Here is a 21,545-nt window from a genome sequence, read left to right on the forward strand (position 1 = left end):
TGCAAGAGGGAGTAAGACTTAAAAGATCTGTAACTGATAACCAGTCTTCAGCCTCTGAGGAGTTTAGTATTTAATATAGGTTTTTAACGAGTCACAAAACTCTCAAAGACTGTACGAAATGTAACACCCTGTTCCACCCATCTCATGCATCCAAGCGCTGCAAGCACAGAGGATTTCAGAGCTGCATGCTTCCGAGCACAATAAACACTTTCATGGTGGTCCACGGGCACATTAAAGACTTGAAACATGTCTCAGAAACGTGCAGCTACAAAAAGAAGATAAAAAGGGTTTGTGTTTCTTAAGCATAGAGCAAGGAACCTCACTTGTGACTGTTTAAAAAAAAAAAAAAAAAGATAAGTAATATTAACAACACAACCCAGGATCCAAAATATTGCTGTTGGCTGGACACAAAGCAGACATGAAAAGCTTACATCATTACCAAAAAAACTAAAAATTTGGATGAACTTAAAGTTAACAATGGTTGCTACTCTGTGTTCTTTTCACATTTTGAGGACATTTGAAAGAATTTCCAGTGCTACTTGGTCTGAATCACTAACAGTACAGAGAAAAAAAAAAAAAAAAAAAAAAAAAAAGAGAGGAAAACAAATAAGCCATTTCAGCATCCTGGGAGCTGAAAAGCTTGCCTAGCACCTTGCCTTGGCAGAAGACAAACCCCAAGGATAATTTTGTAACAGTGTTTTTGCAACAGTCTTTGGAACTGAATTGGAAGAGCAAAGCAAAATTGGAGGGGGAAGGAATCATACTGACATCCTACAAACAGCTGTGGTTGGAACCAGGATCACAGCAACCTGTGAAGAGATGCTTAACAAACAACCGAGTAACGTCACACAGCTTCACAGACAGGCAGAGCAGTGCCTCGTAACAGACACTGATTTAACAGACAAGTGACAAGACTGCTGTATCCGTGGCTAACACAGAAAACTGGGACGCTTTCAGACTCAGAGATCCTTCTACGAAACCGACTCCTTTTAGTATCAATGCCATTTTTGCTATTTCGCCTTCGCTGGTTTCTTATCCCTTTCCCAAAAGAGGTTTCCCAGAAAACCAAACGAACAAAATATTGCTTTCAAATGAACTCCAGACCCTCTGATCTCCAGCAGTTTAAGCTAACTGGGGACTGCTTTTGGAACTCGCTATGTTAAGCACAGTCTTGTGGATGGTTTTACTGCATTCCACGGGACCACCCCTCCATTCCAAATTAAAACCGTGCCTTTCAGCTTTCCAGCACCGGGATGCCGAGCTTCCCACCTACACTTTCCTTTCCTTTCCTAAATAAAAGAGCAAAATCATCATTTTCTCCTCTCAGCCCTGACCAAACACATCAGAAAGGTTCGAGCTGTGGCTGTTCAGAGGAAAGTACTAAATCCCTGCCTCCCCACGGCTCTGCCCCAAGAGCTTTACCTGGCGCAAAGAGCTCTCAAACGCTGCTCAGGAAACTAGGAATTTAATAACAAAAGCACTGCCAGAAAGCTTAGCTTTGCTTGTCAGAACGTATTGAGCACAATAGGAAAAAAAGTTACCTTAAAACAAGTCCTCCAGCCTGTCTCTCTCAAGAAGCGCTGGGGAAGAACAGGACGTGAACATGTCAGAACAATTCCACGGCAACTGCAACCTACTTTCGCTCGCTTCAGTCGCTGCCAAAATCAGCGGCTGTGCCTGCACGGCGACACGTTTCTCTTGTTATTTTCATTTCAAAACAACTGCTCGGTCTGCTACCGGAACGAAAGCCGGTTTTCAACAGTTCAGATTCAGAGCGTGTAGATTCGGAGAGGGAACGAATAAAAAATAAATAAATAAACAAATAAAACCAAGCCAGGCACAAACCAAACCAAGCCCCGGCGCTGCTTTCACGAAGGCGATCACCAGACCTGCTCGCTCATCCCGCACAACCCACCGCCACGACAGGAATTACGAAGGGAATTAATGACTTACCGAAGGGAATTAATGACTTACCCAACCGCTCTCTGGACGAGAAAGAGCCAGAACCCAGGGGCTCCTCAGCACGGCGCGGGCTCGGCTCTCCTCAGGGGCACGTCTCCACCGAGCCTTAGCCCTGGGGGGTCAGCACGGCGCGGAGATTTGGGCACCTGGCTGAAAACAAATATTAAACATTGAGGGTCTGGGGATCGCCCTAGATATACAGACACCCTCACAGCGGCTGGGGCTCGCCCCCCTTTTACCAGAGGCTCCCCGAGGGGCTCTGCAGGCCCCTCCCGAGGCTTCCTCAGCCCAGCCCCGAGCCCCCGGGGCCCCGCTGCTGAGGCCCACGGGCGCCGTTGCGGCCTCTGCGCCTCGGGAGCGGGGCCGAAGGCCGGGACCCAGCCTCCGCCTCCCGCTCACCTGCTCGCGGCCCAACCTCTGGGGATCCCTGAAGGACCCCCGGGGGATCTCCGCGGCCGCAGCCCCCGCCCCGCCGCCGGGAAGGGAGCGGGAGGGCGGCGGGGGGAACGTTTGAGGCGGGGGGGGGAACCAAAGGAGCGGGGCCGCGGGGCGCGGCCGGAGCGGAGGGAGCGGGGCACGCCCCTCGTTTTGCCAGGCCGAAGCCCTGGCGGAAGGGGGCGGTGTCGGCGCGGCGGAGTGACGTCATCACCCCGCGACGGAGGGGAGGGGCGGGGCGGCATGGCGGCCGCCAGGACGTTCAGGAAGCGACGGGAGGAGCCCGAGGAGGACGAGGAGGACGAGGAGCTGGCCAGGGAGGTCAGGTGAGAGCACGGGGGCCGCGGGGGAGGTAGGCTAAGGCCGCTGCTTGGGCCTGCCGCGCCGCCGTGATGTCATGTCGCGGCATATCGCGTTATATCGCGTCGTGTCGCGGCGTCACGTCGCGCTGCCGTGCCGCAGCGTGACGTCATACCGCCGCGCCACGCCGCTGTGTCGCGTCACGGCATCGCTGCGTGGCGTCACGCTGCTTCATGTCACATCGTGCTGCGTCATATCGCGTCCTATCGCGCCGTATCGCGGCCTTCCCCGCCGCTTCCCTGCGCTTTCACCCCGCGGAACCCTGCGGGCGGGGTTTCCTGAGGCGCTGACATCTCCGTGAGTTCTCGGCCCCAGAGCTGCCCCTGGTTTTGCCCAAAACGAGCGTTTTGTCGCATCCCTGTGACAGAAGCGGCTGCGTCGTTCTGTGAGCTCACGGGGGTGGCTGCAGGAGTAAATGAGCCCCGCGTTATCTCCTCGTGTCCCTCTGCCTTACTGCCAGGGGGGTCTTCGTTGTCTGGAGATCCCAACAAACTGAATCCAGGGGCAGGGATCCCCGGCTCGTGTTTTCCATATTGGCACCTCGAAGCCTTGCGGGGTCTGGGTGTTTTGCTCCTCATCTGAGGGCAGATCTGTTGGAGGGGCAGCCCAGCAGACGCCACGTGTTTTTTCTGATCTCTTTAACAAAACTTTTAATAAAGTAAAATAGAAAATATCTACTTAATGTGTAACCAGAAGAGTAGGCGGGCACTAATACGTAAATGCATGAAACCAAACCAAGTGAAATAACTAAAACCAAAGCATCAGGTACCAAGTCCAACGTTTTTTCTTCAGGTTAAAACTCGAGGAAGCCAAAGAAGTGCAGAGCCTCAGGAAGCGACCCAATGGGGTGAGGTAAGGGCTGCAGCACCGGGGGGGTGAGGATGTGCTCTGTCTGGTGGCGTAGGGAGCAGTGAATTTCTCCATTGCTCTGTGCCTCCTTTCCATTGAAAATTGCTTGTCCAGCAGTGCCAAAAGGATGTTATTGATAGAGAGGTTTATATGTTAAAGCCTGAGGATGGAAAAGAGGGTGAGTCAGTTACAGGCACGCAGTTCAGTATCAGTTTACAGTGGGCAAAGTCTGTTCTGTGTCCATAAAAAAAAAAAAAAAAAAAAAAAGATTAAAAATATTTAAATCCCAATTTTAATCTTTTTTATGATGAAATGCGTTTAATCAGGTTACATCTGTCCCGTACACATAGCAGAATGGTAGGTGTAACTTGGGCCCCTTCTCATCTGCATCCTAATTTCCCTCTTTCCTCTCTTACCTACCGTCACTGGTTAGCTGGTGAGCTATTTGAAAAGTGCCCCAGCAGTGAGCTGTGTTCCTTGTTTTGGTGACTAAAACCTAAATTAGTAAGGCACTAAAATCTCTCTGCATTATCTTCTCGTCTCCCTAAAACTTGATAGGTCCTCTGCCCATGTGAAGGGATTAAGAGGATTGAGAACTCAGCACGAGTGAAATGTTTGAGATCGCGTGTTAGATTTGGTGAGGGGTGAACAAAGGTGGTGGTGTTGGTAATACGTTTAATTCTACTGATTTTTATTTTTTTTACTTTATCTGCCTGATTAGCGCTGTAGCTCTGCTTGTGGGAGAGAAGCTGCAAGAAGAAGCGACGCTTGTGGTAAGTTCTCGATGCTTTCAGCACCTCACTGCTAAGCTGTAACGATGAGAGATCAGCGGTGTGGTGCAGTGGGTCCGTGCAGCAGTCTGGCCTGGAACAGGGCTGATGTCACAGCTCAGTGCTTTTCTTTGTTTTCATTCAGATTTTGAAAACTAGCATTAAGCTGAAGGGAAGCTTCAGGGTTTCTCATTTTTTCTTAAATTCCAGGATGACCCATTTAAGATAAAATCTGGGGGGATGGTGGACATGAAGAAACTGAAAGAACGAGGCAAGGACAGGTGGGTGCGTGTGAGCTCTGAAGACCTTTCCCTGGACTTGGTATTAAGACACAGCAATAAACTGACCAGATGCTGAAGAATTTAATATAATTCAGTTTGGCTAGCTCCTGTTTTGTTAACCTGTCAAATCAGTTAAAACAAACAACTGCAGTGCTGTGGTTTCCACTTAGGATTAATGAAGAGGAAGACCTCAACTTGGGAACCTCCTTCTCGGCTGAGACCAACAGGCGAGATGAAGATGCTGACATGTAAGTTGAGCTGCACTGTGCGACTGGGATGTTGAATTCTGGGTTGGGTGTCCTCTCTCAGTTGTTGTGGCTGTTTGTTTTCCTATCTTCAGTACTGCGTGTTCCCAAAACATCCTCCTGATTCTCACAGAAACCTTCGCTTGCTCTTTCACCTTTTGGCTGCCAGACTCCGGAAGGCATTTTCATGGGCAAAACTGGGAGATGCCAATCAGCCGGGCAATGTGGCATTAAACACCAGCAGCCGCCTTCCCTGCTGGTTGTGAAAGAGCTTGGAGGATCCAATCATTTCTTGGACAGAGTTGAAAATACCTTGTTTCATGTGGTTGATGTTAGCTGAGTGCTTTTGGAAACATTTTTCATTCCTCCCTCCCAGCCACTGAGCGCTCACAGAGTGCTCGCAGCTGTGCGCAGCAGCGTTGGGACAGAGTACAGAAAGCAGAGCTAAATACCACGCGTCCCTTGTGTGCTGCACTTTAGGATGAAGTACATTGAGACAGAGCTGAAGAAGAGGAAAGGAATTGTGGAGAATGAGGAGCAGAAGGTGAAGCTTAAGAATGCTGAGGACTCTCTGTATGAGCTGCCAGAGAACATCCGTGTCTCCTCTGCCAAGAAGACTGAAGAGATGCTGTCCAACCAGATGCTCAGCGGCATCCCTGAAGTGGATCTGGGAATCGAGTACGTTGTTCACAGAGCTGGTAGTCGTGGCCTGAAGTGGCGGGGGAGCACTGCGACTAGAGGCTTTTGACTGGCAGAGCAGTGGTGTGGTTGGATTATACAGCTCCCACCGCGCTCTGTGATGGGGTTCAGCCTTGGTCTGGATTAGTGAGGTGTTCAGCAGATGTGAGCTTAACCTTGTGCCTTGGAAGCAAAGCATCTAAGCATCAAAGTTTCTATAGCGCTGCTTCCTCCCTCAAAAAGCATATCAAATACAATAGCAGTGCTATTACTACACCCAAATCCTTCTGCTTAGGATAGTTCCTTTGCCTGTTACCCTTCTTAAATATGATTTTGTTGTTGTTGTTTTTAAATATGAATACTTTTTTTTCCTTCTAGTGCAAAAATTAAAAACATCATCTCAACTGAAGAGGCAAAGGCCAAGCTGCTGGCAGAGCAGCAGAACAAAAAGAAAGACAGCGAAACTTCCTTTGTTCCTACGAACATGGCTGTGAACTATGTCCAGCACAACAGATGTAAGTCTCCTGGAGCTCTCCTGACCCAGGTGTGACCTGCTCCTTTCTGCTTTCTTTCTGCTAAAGAAAATCGGTCAGCTGGGGTGGAGTCTGGTTCAGGAGAAATTAGTTCATGGATCAGCACAAGCAGCTGTCTGATTCCTTTCTCTGGGATGCTCGTATAGACCCCATGTGGCTTGGCCTGTTTTTCCCATCCATCAGCAAGGAGGGGGACGTATTACTGACGGCCTAACTTTCTGCTCTTGAACTCCCAGCTGACAGTGCCTCATAAATTTCCAGACTTTTTCTTTAAGTTGTTCCGTGAACGTGTGCTGTAAATGCCTGCCTTGTCTGTGATTATAAATGATGGGTTATAATTTAGAGAATCAATTTTCCGGGCTGCCAAAGCACACAGGTGGTCAAGCATACATAGATCTTACTAGACAGGAGATGGGAATTAATTTCCGGGAGAGACGCTCATACTGCAGCCATCTGGAGGAAAGGCAGCCTTCTACTGTGTCTAACCACGCCTACAGAGGTGATTTGGAGTCAGATTTGTGTGTTCCAAAGGAAATGAAGAATCTTTGGACCACTTCTGATGAAACAGTGCTACTGAAATTTGCTGTATCCCATCTTGCATGCATTGATTATCCATATAAGCCAATTACAGGAATGCTTGTTCTGTTCTTTCTGCTAAAGATCAGTTGTAACAAATAGAAATACGTCTGTCTAAATAACACGCCTCTGAAATGTTCCTTATCTGATGTTTTCCCTCCTTTAGTTTATCACGAGGAGCTAAATGCACCAGTGAGAAGAAATAAAGAAGAGCCAAAGCCCCGTCCTCTGAGAGTGGGGGATACAGAGAGGCCAGAACCTGAGCGTAAGTTCCGAACTTGAAATGTCGTAAGAGGAAGATGCTGAAATGTAACAGAGAACCGATCTAGCTGCTCTTGCTTTCTCTTCTCTGGGTGCCCTGAGTTAGTGGGGAAGTGAAGCAATCTGTATTTGAAGTCCATAGGGGGCAGTTACACTTGTACCCATGGCAGGTCACACAGGATGGAGGATGTTTTAGGGATTCCTGAAGGTGGAGTAGCAAAGGTCAGAACCGAAACACATTGGCCAAGCTGATGGGCAAGGGTTTGCTGAAAGCTGGGATGACAAAGGGCACTAGATTAAGGAGCATGGGTTACTAAAGGAATACCTTTTTTCATGGCAAGGGGCTGTAGTTCTGTGGAGTTCGTAAGGAAAGTGGTAGAATTAAAACTTCTTTCTGTTGCGTATGTGAAAGGACAGGAAATGTTACTTATTTCCTTCTCTGTTGTTTGAAGGGTCTCCTCCAAATCGCAAACGTCCACCCAATGAAAAAGCAACCGACGATTATCACTATGAGAAATTCAAGAAGATGAACAGGCGATACTAATGAACATGGACTGAAGTCTTTGCAGAAGTTCTTGTTTTCTACTAATAAAGAATTCTGTGTCAGTGTCCTGAAACGGAGGTGGAGAGTCACTGCCTTCGCGTGCTGGTGTTAACTACGAACCTTTTCTTGTGATCTTGTAGTGAATCAGTTTGCAGGTGGTTGTGAACTCTGGTCGGTAAAATTGTGTATATAATTTATTTTCAGTTATAAAACTTCTTTTATAAAAATGTGAGCTTTCGTCTTTTTTTAGTGGGAAAACACATTTTCTTTTACAGATTCTTACACCTTAAACAGTATGGAAAACATAGATAGCTTAAAAGCAGCAGTGCTGTTTGCCTTGTGAATTTGAAGGGAAGGTTTAAAGCCATCTTGGGGAGGATGCAACTTTGTAAAACACTTCTTCTGTGTTCCTAAGGGCCCTCGCTGCATGTAGTGCAGTGCAGAGCAGTGAGCTCGGTGCTCCTGGAGGAGCCCAGTGCTGTCGTGTCACAGTGTGAGGAGTGACAGCAGGCACCCAGCATGGGGATTATGGGCTTTGTACTGTGTGTGGCCTTTTGTATTTTTCTGCCTGTAGGCCTCGGCAGCAGCTCACTGACTGCTGTGTGGCTGTACCTGGGGAGCCTGAGGAACATCTCGTTTCAGCTCCCTGGGCAGCTGGGGGTGAGCCCCTGCAGCCTGCGAGCTGGGAACTGCCCTGTGGGGGAGCCTGAAGGCAAAACTTTGCATTTAAAAACAATAAAAGTGTTTTGAAGCTGTGGTAAATGAACTTTTTTTTTCTTTCTGGGCTGGGCACAGCTGCCTTTACAGCTGATGATGCCCGTCTGCAGGGCCAGGAGTAACCCCAATTGCTCTTTTAGCTAAAAATAGGGGGTAAAAAAAAAACAACAAAACAACAGAAAACAAAACGTTCAGGCTGGCTGGCTGCGGTCTTTGGCCCATCCTTAATGAGCAGCCCTTAATTACAGCACCCTCCCAACATGGCCGCCGCCACACCCAAGATGGCCGCCGCCACCCTCAAAGCGCCATCTGCCCCTCCCAAGATGGCCGCCGCCCCGCCCGCCAGCTCCGCCTCTGCCCGGTCCCAAGATGGCGGCGGCGGAAGCGGCGCGGCGGAGCTGAGGCGTTGGCGGGGAGGCGGCGGGGCCGTGAGGGCCATGACGGGGCGGCGGGGCGGCCCGCGGGCGGCCCCGGGGCTGGCGCTGCTCCTGCTGCTCCTGCTGCTGCCGCCGCTGCCCGGGCCCGTGGGCGCTGTGGAGCCCATCAGCCTGGGGCTGGCCCTCGCCGGTGCCGCCGCCTCGGCGCTCACCGGCTTCATCTCGTACCCGCGGCTCTACTGCTACTTCAGGGAGTGCTGCCTGCAGCGCCACGACCCGCGGGCCGCCGCCGGTACCGGGCGGGGAGGGGATGAGGGGACGGGGGGGACTCGGCCTGTGGTGGCTGCGGGAGGATTGGGGGGGGTCCCGGGGGTCCTGGGGGATGGGGACGGGGAGTTGGGGTCCTGGGGGAACGGGGAAGGGGGCCCCAAAGTATGGGGAAGGGGGGGCAGGAAATTTGGGGATGGGGGAATGGGGAGTTGGGGTCCCGGGGATGAGGAAGGGAACCTGAGGGTGTTGGGGCTTCTGAGGGCAGGGGGCTGGGTCCTAGGGGGGTGGGGAGGGGGATTAGGGGGTCTGGGGATTAGGGGGTGTCATGGGATTGGGAAGGGGGATAGGGGAAGGGGGTAAGGAATTGGGCTCTGGGGGATGGGGTCCTGGGGGGATGGGGAATTGGGGTCTTGAGGGATGAGGAAGGAAACCTGAGGGTAGAGGGTCCTGGGGCTCTGCAGGATGGGGAATTGGGTCCTGGGGGGACAGGGAAAGGGGACCCCAAAGGACACCAAGGAACAGGGAAGGGGGCCCTGGAGCATGGGGAATTTAAGGATAGGGAAGGGGGACAGGGAATTGGGGCCCAGAGGACAGGGAAGGGACAGCGGGTTGACTCCAGCTTGGCCAGCCCTTTGATCCCGTGGCTCCCGTGAGGCCAGGGAAGGGCCGGGAGCCGCGGGCGGTTCCTCCCGTCTCGCCTCTGACCTCGTCGTCCTGCTCCCCAGCCCTGCAGGAGAACCTGGACAGAAAGCTCTTCGGGCAGCACCTGGTGAGCAAGGTGATCGTGAAGGCCGTGAAGGGTTTCCTCAACAACGAGAACGCCAAAAAGCCTCTCGCCCTCTCCTTGCACGGCTGGACTGGAACAGGCAAAAACTTTGTCAGTAAGATAATCGCCGAAAGCATTTATAAAAACGGTCTGAAGAGTAAATACGTCCATCAGTTCGTGGCTACTTTGCATTTCCCTCACGCTCAGGACATCAACACCTACAAGGTAAGGCAGAACTCGCGGCAGGGGGCAGCAGTCACTGCTGCGTTCAGTTGTGAACGTTACAGCCTCGTGGTGCTATAATTATTAACCTTTATGATTTGAGACACATGGCTGAGTTTTTCATAAGAAGAGGAACGTTCCTTGCCCCTAACAGCTGGCAGTGGGGGGTATTTGCACCTCCTGTACCCAACCTAAGGCATTTTGGGCTGTGCCACCCCACGGGCTCTGCCAGCACTGACTGCACACCCAAGCCCAAATGCTTTTTCACTACGATCGTGGTTAATAAAACTTCTGTCTGAGCTGTCTAAAATCATATTCTCATTATTGTATGTTCGGACTTCCTATGTTCTCTGACACCACCATCACAGCTAAAAACCTAGGTGCTCTTTTATGCTGTAAAATGTACCCAATTGCAGAAGATTCCAAAACTGCCTAGAATTGGGTAAATCCTAACATACAGCAGGACGGGTTTTCCCATGAAAGTAAAGACTTTTTTTTTTTTTTTTTTAATGTGTTTTGAGCCTCTCTTTAGGGAAGAACAACATGGTTAATTTTTATCATTCTCCACTCTACTTAGAGATGTGTGTGACTTAAAGCTAACAGTCAATGGGCAGGTTTCCATGGTTAGGTGATTTGCTGAGGGGCACTGAGAAAGACAAGGAATAGTTTGTGGCACTGGAGAGCTGTCTGGTGGCCGCCAGGCATGTTAGGTACTGTGGAAAGCTGAAGCTTGCTGTCTGAGGCACGTGTGTAACTTCCTGCTTCTTGTACTGAGCAAGTTGTTTAGTTTTGCTATGCTACCATCTCCCAGCTGTAAAACAAAATAACAGAATGCTGTGTTGCCAGAAGGGTGTAGGTAAATGTAGTTGGAATCATTCCCAGGGTTTGGGAAGCATCAGTGCAGCTTTGTAGGCAGGTGGATATCATGGGGCAGTATTTCAGATGCATGTTTTCTGTTGTGTTTTTTGTTGTTGTTGTTGTTTTAACCGTGTTAACAGCAGAGTTTGAATGAGTAGGGCTGCGTTTTCTAGTACCGGATGTTTATATTCCATTTGTGAATGTCGAAAATAGGAATAGGTCTACAAGCCTACTTTCTAAATGGCAGAAGTAAGTGTTTCCTCTTTTACAGCTTGCTTTTATCCTCCTTGCAGCTGAGCTGTTCCAAAATAAAACAGACCCTTTTCTGCTTTTCTTTTGAGATGAACGCACTGCTTGGTAAAGTTGCTGCCCGTGGCAGTAGGAGGAACAATCACTCCTTGTCCACAATATATCCAATGCCACCTTCCTTTGCTGCCTGGTTGTGCAGTGAATCTCAAAAAATGATGAATCATTGGAAATGGTCGGAGCAGTTACTTCTCATTCATTTGCCAGCAGATCAACCCATTTTTTTCTGATTTACTTTGTTATTGATCTTAAATGTCACACGAGAGGAAGATGTAACCATTAAGTGAGAGAATCTTTACAGTAAAGCATCAGCCTGTCTGAGCAATGCTGTGGTTTAAGAAGGGCCCATAATTGTCTTCATTTGACTTCAGAATGATTAAGGGCTGAGAACTGAATTCTGTTTCTACTTGTGCTGGTGACTACAGGTGGCATTTCTTGGTGGTGCTGTTCACGTAGTAAATATAACACTGTTTGTAGTTTTGACCAAAGTGCTGCCAAAAGTAATCAGCTCACTTGACAGGCCTTTGCTTTGTGTTGCTGTTCCTTGGTGGTACCTGTCCTTTCTCCTGATGACAGGCTTTCATTTTTGATATGTTTTCAGGAACATCTGTTGAGGAGATTTCCTACTTGTTCAGTCTTGTCTCTTGGTGTCTTCAAAATTTCCCAGCACTAGCATGACATTTGGTTTTATAAGTTTTATTTACAGCTTTCAGCCATGTTTTAGCCAAGAAACCAAAGCTATTGAAGTGACACAATTGAAAAGAATACAAAACCCAATGGGCACCAGTCCTGTTTTCTGTCTTTTCAACGCAAATTCTCTCAGCTGCTTCTGTTTTCATGCCACTCAGGACCAGTTGCAATCATGGATTCGGGGAAACGTGAGCATCTGTCCCCGATCAATCTTCATATTTGATGAAATGGATAAAATGCACGCAGGACTCATCGACTCCATCAAGCCATTCCTGGACTATTACGAGCTCCTGGATGGAGTGTCGTACCGGAAAGCCATCTTCATATTCCTCAGGTAGGAGATGACACCTCAGGTGTGCTGTCCTGTGCGCTCGGTGCCTTTTAAAACTACCTTCAGGTACAACCTTTGTTTTCTCTTTACTTAGCAATGCTGGGGCTGAAAAGATAACGGAGCTGGCGCTAGATTTCTGGAGAAACGGGAGGACGAGGGAAGACATAGAGCTCACAGACATACAGAACTCACTGTCCGTGTCTGTCTTCAACAACAAAAATAGTGAGTGAAACTGTGATTGTTTTGGAGGTGCTGAAAGCCCCACAAAAGCGATGGCCTCGTTTAGTGTACGAGCTGTACTTTGACTGCTGTGGGTTTCTGCTTGGTGTTACCTCTGGGGTTTGGCTACTGAGGAGCCACAGAGCAGTCTGGGGGCCTGTGGGACAGCTCCTGTGAGGAAATAGAGGTTAGGAGCTCTGCGTGCACCTTGGTTGGCTCACATACGTGGGGGGAAGTCTGTGCTCTGCATTTATTGACATGCCCATGGGCTAAGGGAAAGCAAAAATAAAAGAAATCTAAGGCTTGATGAAGGCTCTGGGGAAAAAAAAAAAAATCAGCTCTCCCAGAGCAGCTTTTCTTGCTCTTAACAGAAAATTTGCTCTTCTCTGCGTGAAAAAGGTGAAGGTGTGAGACCAGTGTCTGGGGAGCAAATGTGTTTGTTGGAAAGAGATCCAACAGGCCGTGCACATCTCTGTGTGTAAGATCATGCAAAAAGCGCCATGAGAATGAACTGACTTGTGTGTTACAGGGCTCTAAAAATACAGATGAATGCTTACTGGTTGGTAGCAGAGGGCTGCGATCTCGTTGTGTTTAACCAGAGGAGAGGAAACAAGGCCCTTCTCTTTCCCTTTGTAGGTGGATTTTGGCACAGCACCTTGATTGACAAAAACCTCATTGACTACTTTGTTCCCTTCCTGCCTCTGGAATACAAACATGTGAAAATGTGTGTCAGGGTTGAGATCCAATCACGTGGCTACACCGTGGATGAAGACATTTTAACCAGGATAGCGGACGAGATGACCTACTTCCCCCGAGAGGAGAGAATTTACTCGGATAAAGGCTGTAAAACTGTGGATGCGAAGCTGGATTATTACTATGACTTCTAAGGCTTTATTGCTGCGAATTTAACTTAATCACAAAATGAAGAGCCCGGGACATTTCATTTTTAAGCACTTTGTAAAGAAAGGACCGTTGTTTTAAACTGGTGTGTAAATAAGTGGCAGTGCCTCTGCGTTTTTATTGTCACGGCTCCCAGGTACGTCGTGTTGTGCCATCAAGGTAAGGAAGAGCTGCTCTGTGAACGTGGGGACTCTTTGATCGTGCCCAAGACTCCTCTCAAATCGTGTATCGATCGCCGGAACCGTTCGGCGGGCTGCTGGCACATAGATTGGGACTAAGATTATGACCTGATTTTGATTGGGTTTTGGTTTGATGTGGATGGTCTCTAGGAAAGATTGAGAATCGTGATCAAAGTCCCTGCTTGTGAAAGCCAGCACTGGGCTTGTGTGGGTGAATTCCTGTAACAGCATTAAAAGCAGACGTGTATTTTCTCCCCAAGTAGCTTGGCCACAGTAAAGATAAGGGAACATTCTGTAATTAAAAAATACGTATGTTCTTTCCAATGCTGTGCAGTAACGATGTCTGTCTCAGAACAGTGCTATAAATTGGCTTCCTTTGAGTCAAAGTTAGTGTGAAACTCTTTGGTGTGAATACTGTTCAGTGGGAAGACTTAGTATGAAGTAGAAAGAGGAAATAAGTGAAAAATCTTTGTATACTGTAGTTGGTTCCAGTTTTTGGTTATTTTTTTAGTGGATAAAGTTGCCCTCAGTGCTCTGTCCTAAGAGTGATCCTCCTGGGAGAGAAGCCTGCTGTGTGAGTGCTGGGTCAGCTTCGTGGGAAGGCTGTAACGTAATGGGAAACGTGTACAGGTTAAATTTTACACCAAGGAACTGGAAAAGAGGTTTCTCCTCTTCACCCCCGTGTAGAATTCAGAAACCAAATTGCGGGGTTTTGCCTTTCCTGTTCTCACAACCCTGCATGCCTTGGAGGTAAGGATGAAGACCAATACAAATGCATTTGTGACCAATGTGAAAGCTCTCAGCTGAAGTGACTGCAGAGTGCCCGACTTCCTTCTAAATACAGAGGCTTTTTTCATTCCAGTTTCTATTACAAATAAACTTTCCTCATCAGAAACATATTTCATAGCTACCTTCTGGTGTTTTTGCGTTGAGTGACCTGATGTTTTCTGAAGCGTTCTGCAGTGCTTGAGTGCAGGTATTTCCCTTTCTGACTACAAAGGGAATGGGTGCAGGGAGCTGTGCTTCTTTTTTCTGCTGTCTGGTGAAAGGAAATCAAGTGGACTTTGTACTGGAAACTAGATCGTTAATACTGGCTGCGCTCAGATGCTTTTTGCAGAGGGCTTTGTAGCTACAGATGTGCTAAATGCTGTTGTAAGAATGAACTTGTCTTCTAGAAACTAGGTAAAACCCCACTTCTCATCCTCCCACCATGGTGCCACTGCCTACCTACCTGTGATTGAGGCCATATGCGTTTTCAGAAGCAGCATCTTCAAGTTTTCTCCCCAAGGGGATTAAAAAAAAGTCATTAAGACTGTCCAGTTCTGCTCTGAAGCTGTGCAATGTGCTAATGAACTTAATGGGCCTAGATTCTGACAGTGAGTGCTCTGGCCTCAGGTATTTATTTGCTGCTTTGACCTCATGATTGCAGCAAATGACTAATTGATGGAAAAAAGCAGGCGTGGGAATGATAAACTTCTGGTGCTGCCTGGCAGCTTCTCAGAGGAAACTGTCCAAAGGAGCAGCACCGTGGCTCTTCCAGCCTCTTAGTTGTGCTTCATGTGCTATTGCAGCATCAACACGAGCATTTGACAGGCACTGGCAGCAAGTGCTTCAGTATATCCAAGCCCGAGGTGGCTTAGAGTGGATGGAAGAAGCTTTCCCCAGAGGTGGAAGTGATGGTGGGAGGGTGGAGACCAGCTCCCTGTCACATCTCCCCTCTCTAAACCAGACCTGGCTCGGAGCATCGCCTGCAGCTGGGTGAGAGAAGTGTTTGTGCGCCTGACCCCGCTCCCGGAGTTGATCCTTCTGATCCTGCAGGACTAAAGGAGGCTTAATGGAAAGCTGCCATAAAACAGGACTTCTCTAGGGCTGGAAATAATCAAGGCAAGAGACAAAGTGACTTACGATTTATTCTGACTGCAGTACAGCAGGGTTACTTAGTGTTTTGAAACTGCACAAGTAGTTGGCACTTGGAGTAACTGAACCTGGTGACGCTTACACCTATGAATAAGTCAGTTAGGAGGCAAAACGCTGCTTAGGAAAAGCAACAGTCCAATGTCCCAAGGTTAACAGCTCGCCAGCATTTGGCTCTGGAGATTGCATCAGTGTCAAAGAGTTTGCCAACGTTTGACAAACTCCACGTGGAGCTGTAAAAGGCAACTGACACTTCTGATTTAGAGCCTTACATAAACGCTGGGCTCTCTGTTGCAACTTCCCAACATTATCATGTTAATTTGCTTATAAGTTTTGCATCACATTTGTAAGCCTAAGCACGGGTGAGGGGTTAGATGCTGCAGTTCGAAGAGCCCGCTGCCTTAAAACAGTTTAAAAACACTGCAGTCAGACAGGTGATAGGTACTGCTGCCCTGCACGAGGGATGGATAGGTGATGAAAGAATTGAAGCTGTAACAATGTCTAACCCCAGCCTTACCACACACGTGAAGGTTAAACCAATCTTTCCCAGCCTCCTAAACTGTCACTCACCCTTCCACACAGACACCACTTAGCATTAAAAGCTCCTATAAAACAAACTTCACTAGATAGGTGTGGGGTTATCGGAGGCTGAGCTCCTTCCCCAGACTCCCTTCTCTGGTTCTCTAGCATTGCATTTTTGTTGCTTACACTTCAGTATAAAAATACACTCTTAAAAATAACTTCAGCCATGGACGTGTCTTCCAAGCAGCACGAGAGGGGGATTACCCACTCCTAGGCTCTTGGGTGCAGCTCGGGGGACTGACGAAGATCTTGAGAACTTCAGGCCCTGGAACAAACGCCCAGCCTAACCTGATGAGCTGCAGCAGTCAAATCCTCGAGATTTCTGCTTAAGAAGAAGACACCAGCCTAGTAGGTTGCAAGTGACACCCCTCTGTTCAGGAAGACACACACCCTGGAGTTACCGTGTAAGTTCAGTCCCTTCAGAAAAGTATTAAAAGAGAAAATATCACCATTTCTGTTTCCCCAGAGGAGTGGAGTGGCAAGTCATTACATTCATTCCCTTTCTCCCCCATTTAGTACCAGATCTTCTGAGCTCATCGTGACTTTCTCTTATTACCACAGCAGGAGACGTGCTAGGATGTAACAGTCAAACCAGAATCCTGCTGTTCTGTTCCTAAATAGCTGGATCTCATCAGCAGAAGCCACAACAGCACCAGACTGCTGTGAAGGACAGGGAGCCTTCCAACACTGCACCTTCTCCCTGCGATATATCGAGGTATGTACCCTTGCAGACAACATCACAGGCAGGATCACACCATAAACTCCTCTAACTTTGCTAGCCCATGACCTTCTGCGTACGTGGAAGGGTGTATAATGGCCTGCAAGAGTTCCTCAGTTTTGAATTGTTTTGTGGAAAGGCAAATCAGGGATTTAACTATTCCAGCAATTAATAAATCAGGAGAGGCTTTATCCAGCGCTGTATGTGCCATGCTCAGAAGTTTTCTATAGGTTAAAAAAAGGGGGCAATATTTGGGTATCAGCCAGTTTAGAGATGAACAGTGGGATTTTATGTTTTTTTGTTTTTTTTTTTTTTAAAAAAAAAAAGTTTAAAAGCCCACACTGCTCTCTCCAGAATTTTCATCATATTCCCTGCAATAGTAAAAAAAAACCCAACCAACCAAAAAAAAAAAAAGTGCAAATAGACAAGTCTCCAAAAGCTCTGGCAGTGCTTTGGAGAGGTGAGGGGTAATCAATCCTTGGCATTCGTGTATTTCACTGCGATGTCTTCGTGAATATCCAGCTTGGCCTGTACAGTCTTGCAGCCTTTATCGGAGTAGAGTTTTTCTTCTTTTGGGAAGTAAGTCATTTCGTCTGCCACTGCCTCCACAACCTTCTCATCGACAGCATGGCCACGGGCTTTCATTTCAGCTCGGACGCACATCTTCACGTGCTTGTGCTCCAGGGGCAGGAAGGGAACAAAGTAGTCGATGAGGTTCCTGTCGATGAGGCTGCTGTGCCACAGTCCACCTGCAGAAGGGGGAAGAAAAACAGCTACTGAGGAAGGATTTCCTCTTAATTTGGGCCTGCATAGGGCAGGATCAGCCGACCAGGCTGAATTCACAAAGCAGTTTATCTCGACTGCTGCCCAGGGAGGCAAGGCGTGCTGGTTAGCTGGATGGAGCAGAGGGATTGCACCTTGCAGTTGTTGCTGCTACTCTTCAGTGTCCCCACATAGCACCCTCTGTGCTGAGAGCTTTCCCCTGGCAGGATGACATTGGAGTGAAGGGACAAAAGGGCAGGGAGCTGGGACACCACAGGAAGGTGTGGGGGTGTCACAGGAAGCAGGGCAGGGTCATGGCAGGTGAGGAACAGATTGCAGAAATAACCCTGTCTCAAGAAGTAAGGGAACTTCCCATTTTCTGGGGAAAGTGACTTACTGTTCTTGTTGTTGAAGACTCCCACGGATAGCACACGCTCCAGGTCTTTCAGCTGAATCTCTTCCCTGTCCTTCCCACTTGTCCAGAAGTCAAGTACTGCTTTATTAATTAAGTCACCACCGGCATTGCTGTCCATAAAAGAAAAGTTCACAGCAGTGAGCTGAGACACAATTAAGCCAGAATTCCTTTTTAGCTGGTTACATGAATTGCTAGTCACCTTGAAGTCGCAGAAGTAACCGAAACAGAAAGCTGTAAGCCAAAATGTAAGGGCAAATCTCCACTTCTTATCAACTGCCATCAGTGTGGGGCAGGTTGACCCCAGCCAGCAGCCAAGCACTCCCACAGCCACTTTCACTTCCCCACATTGCCCCCAGCATGACAGGAGTTAAAAATAGGAAAAACAGAAGTGAGGAGACTTGTTGGTCAAAACAAAGACAGTTGAGTAGATAAGGGAAAGAGAAAGGACAATAATAAAATTTAAAAGAAGCACACGGCTAAGGAAATCCCTCACCATCCTCCCAGGCAGACCAGTACCCAGCCAGTCTCTCAACAACTGTCCTTCTGGAGGCTGACACCTCACACTTCCTTCTCTACCCCAATTTTTCTTGCTGAGCATGGCACTACGTGGTTCAGGTCAGCTCTTCTGGCTGTGTCCCCTCCCAATTCCTTGCCCACCCCCAGCCTGATCTCTCTGTGTGCGTGGGGGGGGGGAAATCCTTGAGGCTGTGCAAACACTGTTCAGCAACAGCCAAAGCACTGGGGTGTTATCAGCACTGCTTTAGCTACAAATGCAAAACAGCACCAAACAGGCTGCACGGGGGAAGTTAACTCCATCCCAGCCAGACCCGGTACACGGTGCACCCACCCCAGAGAACTGTCCCAAAATCTGAGCTCTCAGCTTAACCGTGCTCTGGGCCAGTCTCCCAAGCTCAGCACACTGCAGTGAGCTGCTGTGCCATCAGAACTGCTCCACCACAGCCACGGGCCCTGCGCTCACAAGTGCAGGGTGCTCCCTTCTGTCTTTGAGGGATGGTCTTCACCCCAGGGCAGCTCTTCTGCTGTACCTGAGCTAGATCTCAGGGGAACATCGTTAGCATCATAAATACAGATTTATTTGGATGTCTCCAACAACTGAAAGAAGTGCTACTGACCTGAGGAAGATGAAGATGGCTTTCCTGTACGACACCCCATCGACCTGCTCGTAATAGTCTAAGAAGGGTTTGATGGCATCGATAAGGCCCTGGTGCATCTTGTCCATCTCATCAAAAATGAAGACGGAGTAAGGACAGGCACTAACATTGCCCCGAATCCAGCTCTGCAATTGCTCCTGGAACAAGAAGGTGAGACACACTGAAAAGCCGGGGCTGCAGAGGATGTACTGCAGGGTGGCCACGTGTCACAGACTCCAGGGGCACCCTTGCAGCTGCCCAGATCCTGCGCTCACTGGTTGTATCCTGTACCCTAGAGAGGACCATAAAAATGTTTGCGATTGAACCTTTGATGTGACACTGAATTTAACCGAATTCAGATCCTGCTCACAAATCAGAGACTTTCATTTTCTTCCTGCTTAGCATACGGCTGTGACACTACAGTCAGGCTAGGATGGGAAGTCTTGGAGAAACGAAAGTGTTCTCTGTTTGATTTCACAGCATTCCCTCCTCCATGCAGAAACCACGCCTACCAGCTCATCAGCCTGGGGCAGCTTCAAGCATTGAAACGTGAAGCTGAGAAGTCTCTTGTTTCAAGGACTGAAGTCACCTGAAAGCTCTCAAGCAAGTTACGCTTCCTCGTGGCCCAGCAATGTGGTTCTTAGTGCTCTGCACGGTGCTACATGGTGCAAAACACTCCTTGGTGACTCCGGGCCAGCTCTCCCACCTGCATCCCCCTCCCAGCCTGTCGCCCACCCCCTCCCAGCCCACTATGGGAGAGGGGAGAAGCAAACGAGCCCTGAGGCTGCTCCAGCCACAACCCCAAAGCACAGCGTGACAAAGGGCTCCAGTTCTCGGGAGGGCTTTTAACAACAGGCTCCTCTCCCACAAAGCCAGCAGCAGGTAGCACCGGCGGGCAGGACGGCTCTGGGGCAGCCGCTCTGCCCATTCCCTGTCCCCTCTCCCAAAATTTCGTGCCTCTCCCATGCTCACCTGGTAGAGCTGCAGCTGCTGCGGGTGCGGGAAGTGCAGGGTGGCCAGGAAGAGGTGCACGAACTTACTGCGCAGCCCGGCGGGGTGGACGTGGCGGGCCAGCAGCTGGCTGAGGAAATTCTTCCCCGTGCCGGCCCAGCCATGCAGCGACAGCGTCAGCGGCTTCTTGGGGCTGGGGTTGTGGCTGAAACCCGTCACGGCCCGCAACACCACCTCCTTGGCCAGGTGCTGCCCAAACAGCCGCTCGTCCAGCTGCTCCCGTAGCGCTGCGGGGAGATGCCACCCTCAGAGCCCGGCCATGGGCTCCCCGCTGTCCCCCGTCCCCTTCCCCTTGTCCCCAACCCCAGTACCGGTGGCGTTGATGCGGTGCCCGGCGCTGGGGCAGCACTCCACGTAGCTGCAGTAGAAGTTAGGGTGGGATAGGTAACCGGTGAGCGCTGAGGCGACGCCGATGGCCAGCCCCACGCTGAGCGGCTCCAGCGCCGCCAGCCCCGGCAGCAGCAGCAGCAGCGGCAGCAGCAGCCCCGCCGCCCCCGGCATGGCGGCTCCGCGGCCCCGCTTCCGTCCCGCCGGCAGCGGGCGGGAGGATGAAGCCCGGCCTGCTCCGCCTGTAGCCGCCGCCGCCATCTTTGTTAAGGGCGTTTCAGGGAGGGGGGGTGCGCTTTTAGGTGATTCGGGAGGGCTGTGACGTGATCTTGGGGTGACGTCACGGCTAGGAGTGACAGCATGAGGGCCTGGTGACGTCATGGGGGAGCTGGGACCGGGGCTTGGTGCTTCAGCTCCCCGCTGAGCCCTGCTGGGGGGGCTGTGTGGGCACAATCCCACCTCATGCCTGAGGGGCAGCGGGAGTGAAACCCATGTTGACAGCGACATCAGGGTTGGGAAACCTCCGAGCCCACCGGGTCCAACTGGCCCCCTGCCACCCGTGTCACTGCTGCACCCTGTCCCAAGCACCACGTCCAGCCTTGCCCCTGAAGAAGCTTCCAGGGCACAGCATGGCTGCCCTCCGTGCACATCCCCTAGGCTCCCAACCGTAGATGTTAACCGCATGCAGAGCATAGAGCAGAGTGGAGACACTTAAAACAGCTCCCTGGGCATCACCCCCAGCTCCTTTAACCTCTCACACCACAGTGCCTCAGCCCCCAGCCTCCTTTCTGCTCCCTCACCACAGCCTGAGGGAACAGTGTGGCAGCCTGGGCAAGGTGGGATGGTCCCGTTGGCGTGAGGCGGTGGTGCTGTGCGGGTGGGCTGCTGAACCCGGACCTCTGGCTGGGTTTGGACCACTTGGTCTCCTCCTTCGTGCTTTGGTTTTCACCCCTCTAAAGCAGGAGCTGCGGTGCTGATCTCCTGCGTGATTGCTGTGAAGAAGGTGGGTGACTGTATAAAGCAGGCAGATACTACTCCACACGATGGTTATTTATTAATAGATTATATTAATTAGGGTAATGCTGGGTGCAAACAGCCCTGCCACAAAAGCAGGAGATTGTCCTCTTTGAAATACTTACATTTGGGGGTGATCGTGTGGCAAGGAGAGCAAACCTCATCCTCCGTGTACGTCCCTCTTCTGCTTACTCTGTGCTGTGATTGTTGCATTGCCCTTTGTGTTTATCTCAAGGCCCCTCTGCTATGGAAAAGCCCGAATCCCATCAAGGAAGAACATATAGCTTGATGGGGAAGGGAGTTACTGATTCTTTCATCTACT

General features: G+C 49.8%; 4 protein-coding genes across 6 annotated transcripts in view; 2 read left to right on the top strand and 2 right to left on the bottom strand.

Moving 5' to 3' along the window:
- The window catches only part of USP20 (ubiquitin specific peptidase 20), a 25,088-nt gene extending 22,605 nt beyond the window's left edge, over positions 1–2,483 (bottom strand). The window contains exons 1-3 of one of the 3 annotated variants that reach the window (XM_084299196.1): positions 2,362–2,483; positions 1,975–2,112; positions 1,542–1,580 (exon numbers count right to left, since the gene is read on the bottom strand). The gene's annotated coding sequence lies outside the window, so the exon portion shown is untranslated. Of the gene's footprint in view, positions 1–1,541; positions 1,734–1,974; positions 2,113–2,201; positions 2,278–2,361 lie in introns of those variants that run through there. The other 2 variants (XM_084299197.1, XM_084299198.1) reach the window with 2 other exon arrangements.
- Positions 2,484–2,611: 128 nt separating this feature from the next.
- On the top strand, positions 2,612–7,739 carry LOC311217033 (splicing factor C9orf78). The gene is made up of 9 exons (XM_084298764.1): positions 2,612–2,723; positions 3,550–3,609; positions 4,328–4,379; positions 4,587–4,657; positions 4,828–4,905; positions 5,383–5,580; positions 5,959–6,095; positions 6,856–6,954; positions 7,403–7,739. The coding sequence occupies exons 1-9, from the start codon at positions 2,641–2,643 to the stop codon at positions 7,492–7,494; spliced, it is 870 nt and encodes a 289-aa protein (XP_084154890.1). The 5' UTR covers positions 2,612–2,640; the 3' UTR covers positions 7,495–7,739.
- An 851-nt stretch (positions 7,740–8,590) lies between these two features.
- On the top strand, positions 8,591–14,228 carry LOC311217301 (torsin-1A-like). The gene is made up of 5 exons (XM_084299259.1): positions 8,591–8,880; positions 9,584–9,849; positions 11,859–12,034; positions 12,126–12,253; positions 12,887–14,228. Exons 1-5 carry the CDS (start codon positions 8,649–8,651, stop codon positions 13,135–13,137), a joined length of 1,053 nt encoding a protein of 350 aa, XP_084155385.1. The 5' UTR covers positions 8,591–8,648; the 3' UTR covers positions 13,138–14,228.
- A 1,007-nt stretch (positions 14,229–15,235) lies between these two features.
- TOR1B (torsin family 1 member B) lies at positions 15,236–20,395 on the bottom strand. The gene is made up of 5 exons (XM_084298909.1): positions 20,194–20,395; positions 19,844–20,109; positions 18,854–19,029; positions 17,703–17,830; positions 15,236–17,292 (listed from the first exon to the last, which is right to left on the bottom strand). Exons 1-5 carry the CDS (start codon positions 20,381–20,383, stop codon positions 17,015–17,017), a joined length of 1,038 nt encoding a protein of 345 aa, XP_084155035.1. The 5' UTR covers positions 20,384–20,395; the 3' UTR covers positions 15,236–17,014.
- Positions 20,396–21,545: the final 1,150 nt, after the last annotated feature.

This window comes from Netta rufina (assembly GCF_964035555.1).
Source record: "Netta rufina genome assembly, chromosome: 20".
Classification (NCBI taxonomy): Eukaryota; Metazoa; Chordata; class Aves; order Anseriformes; family Anatidae; genus Netta; species Netta rufina.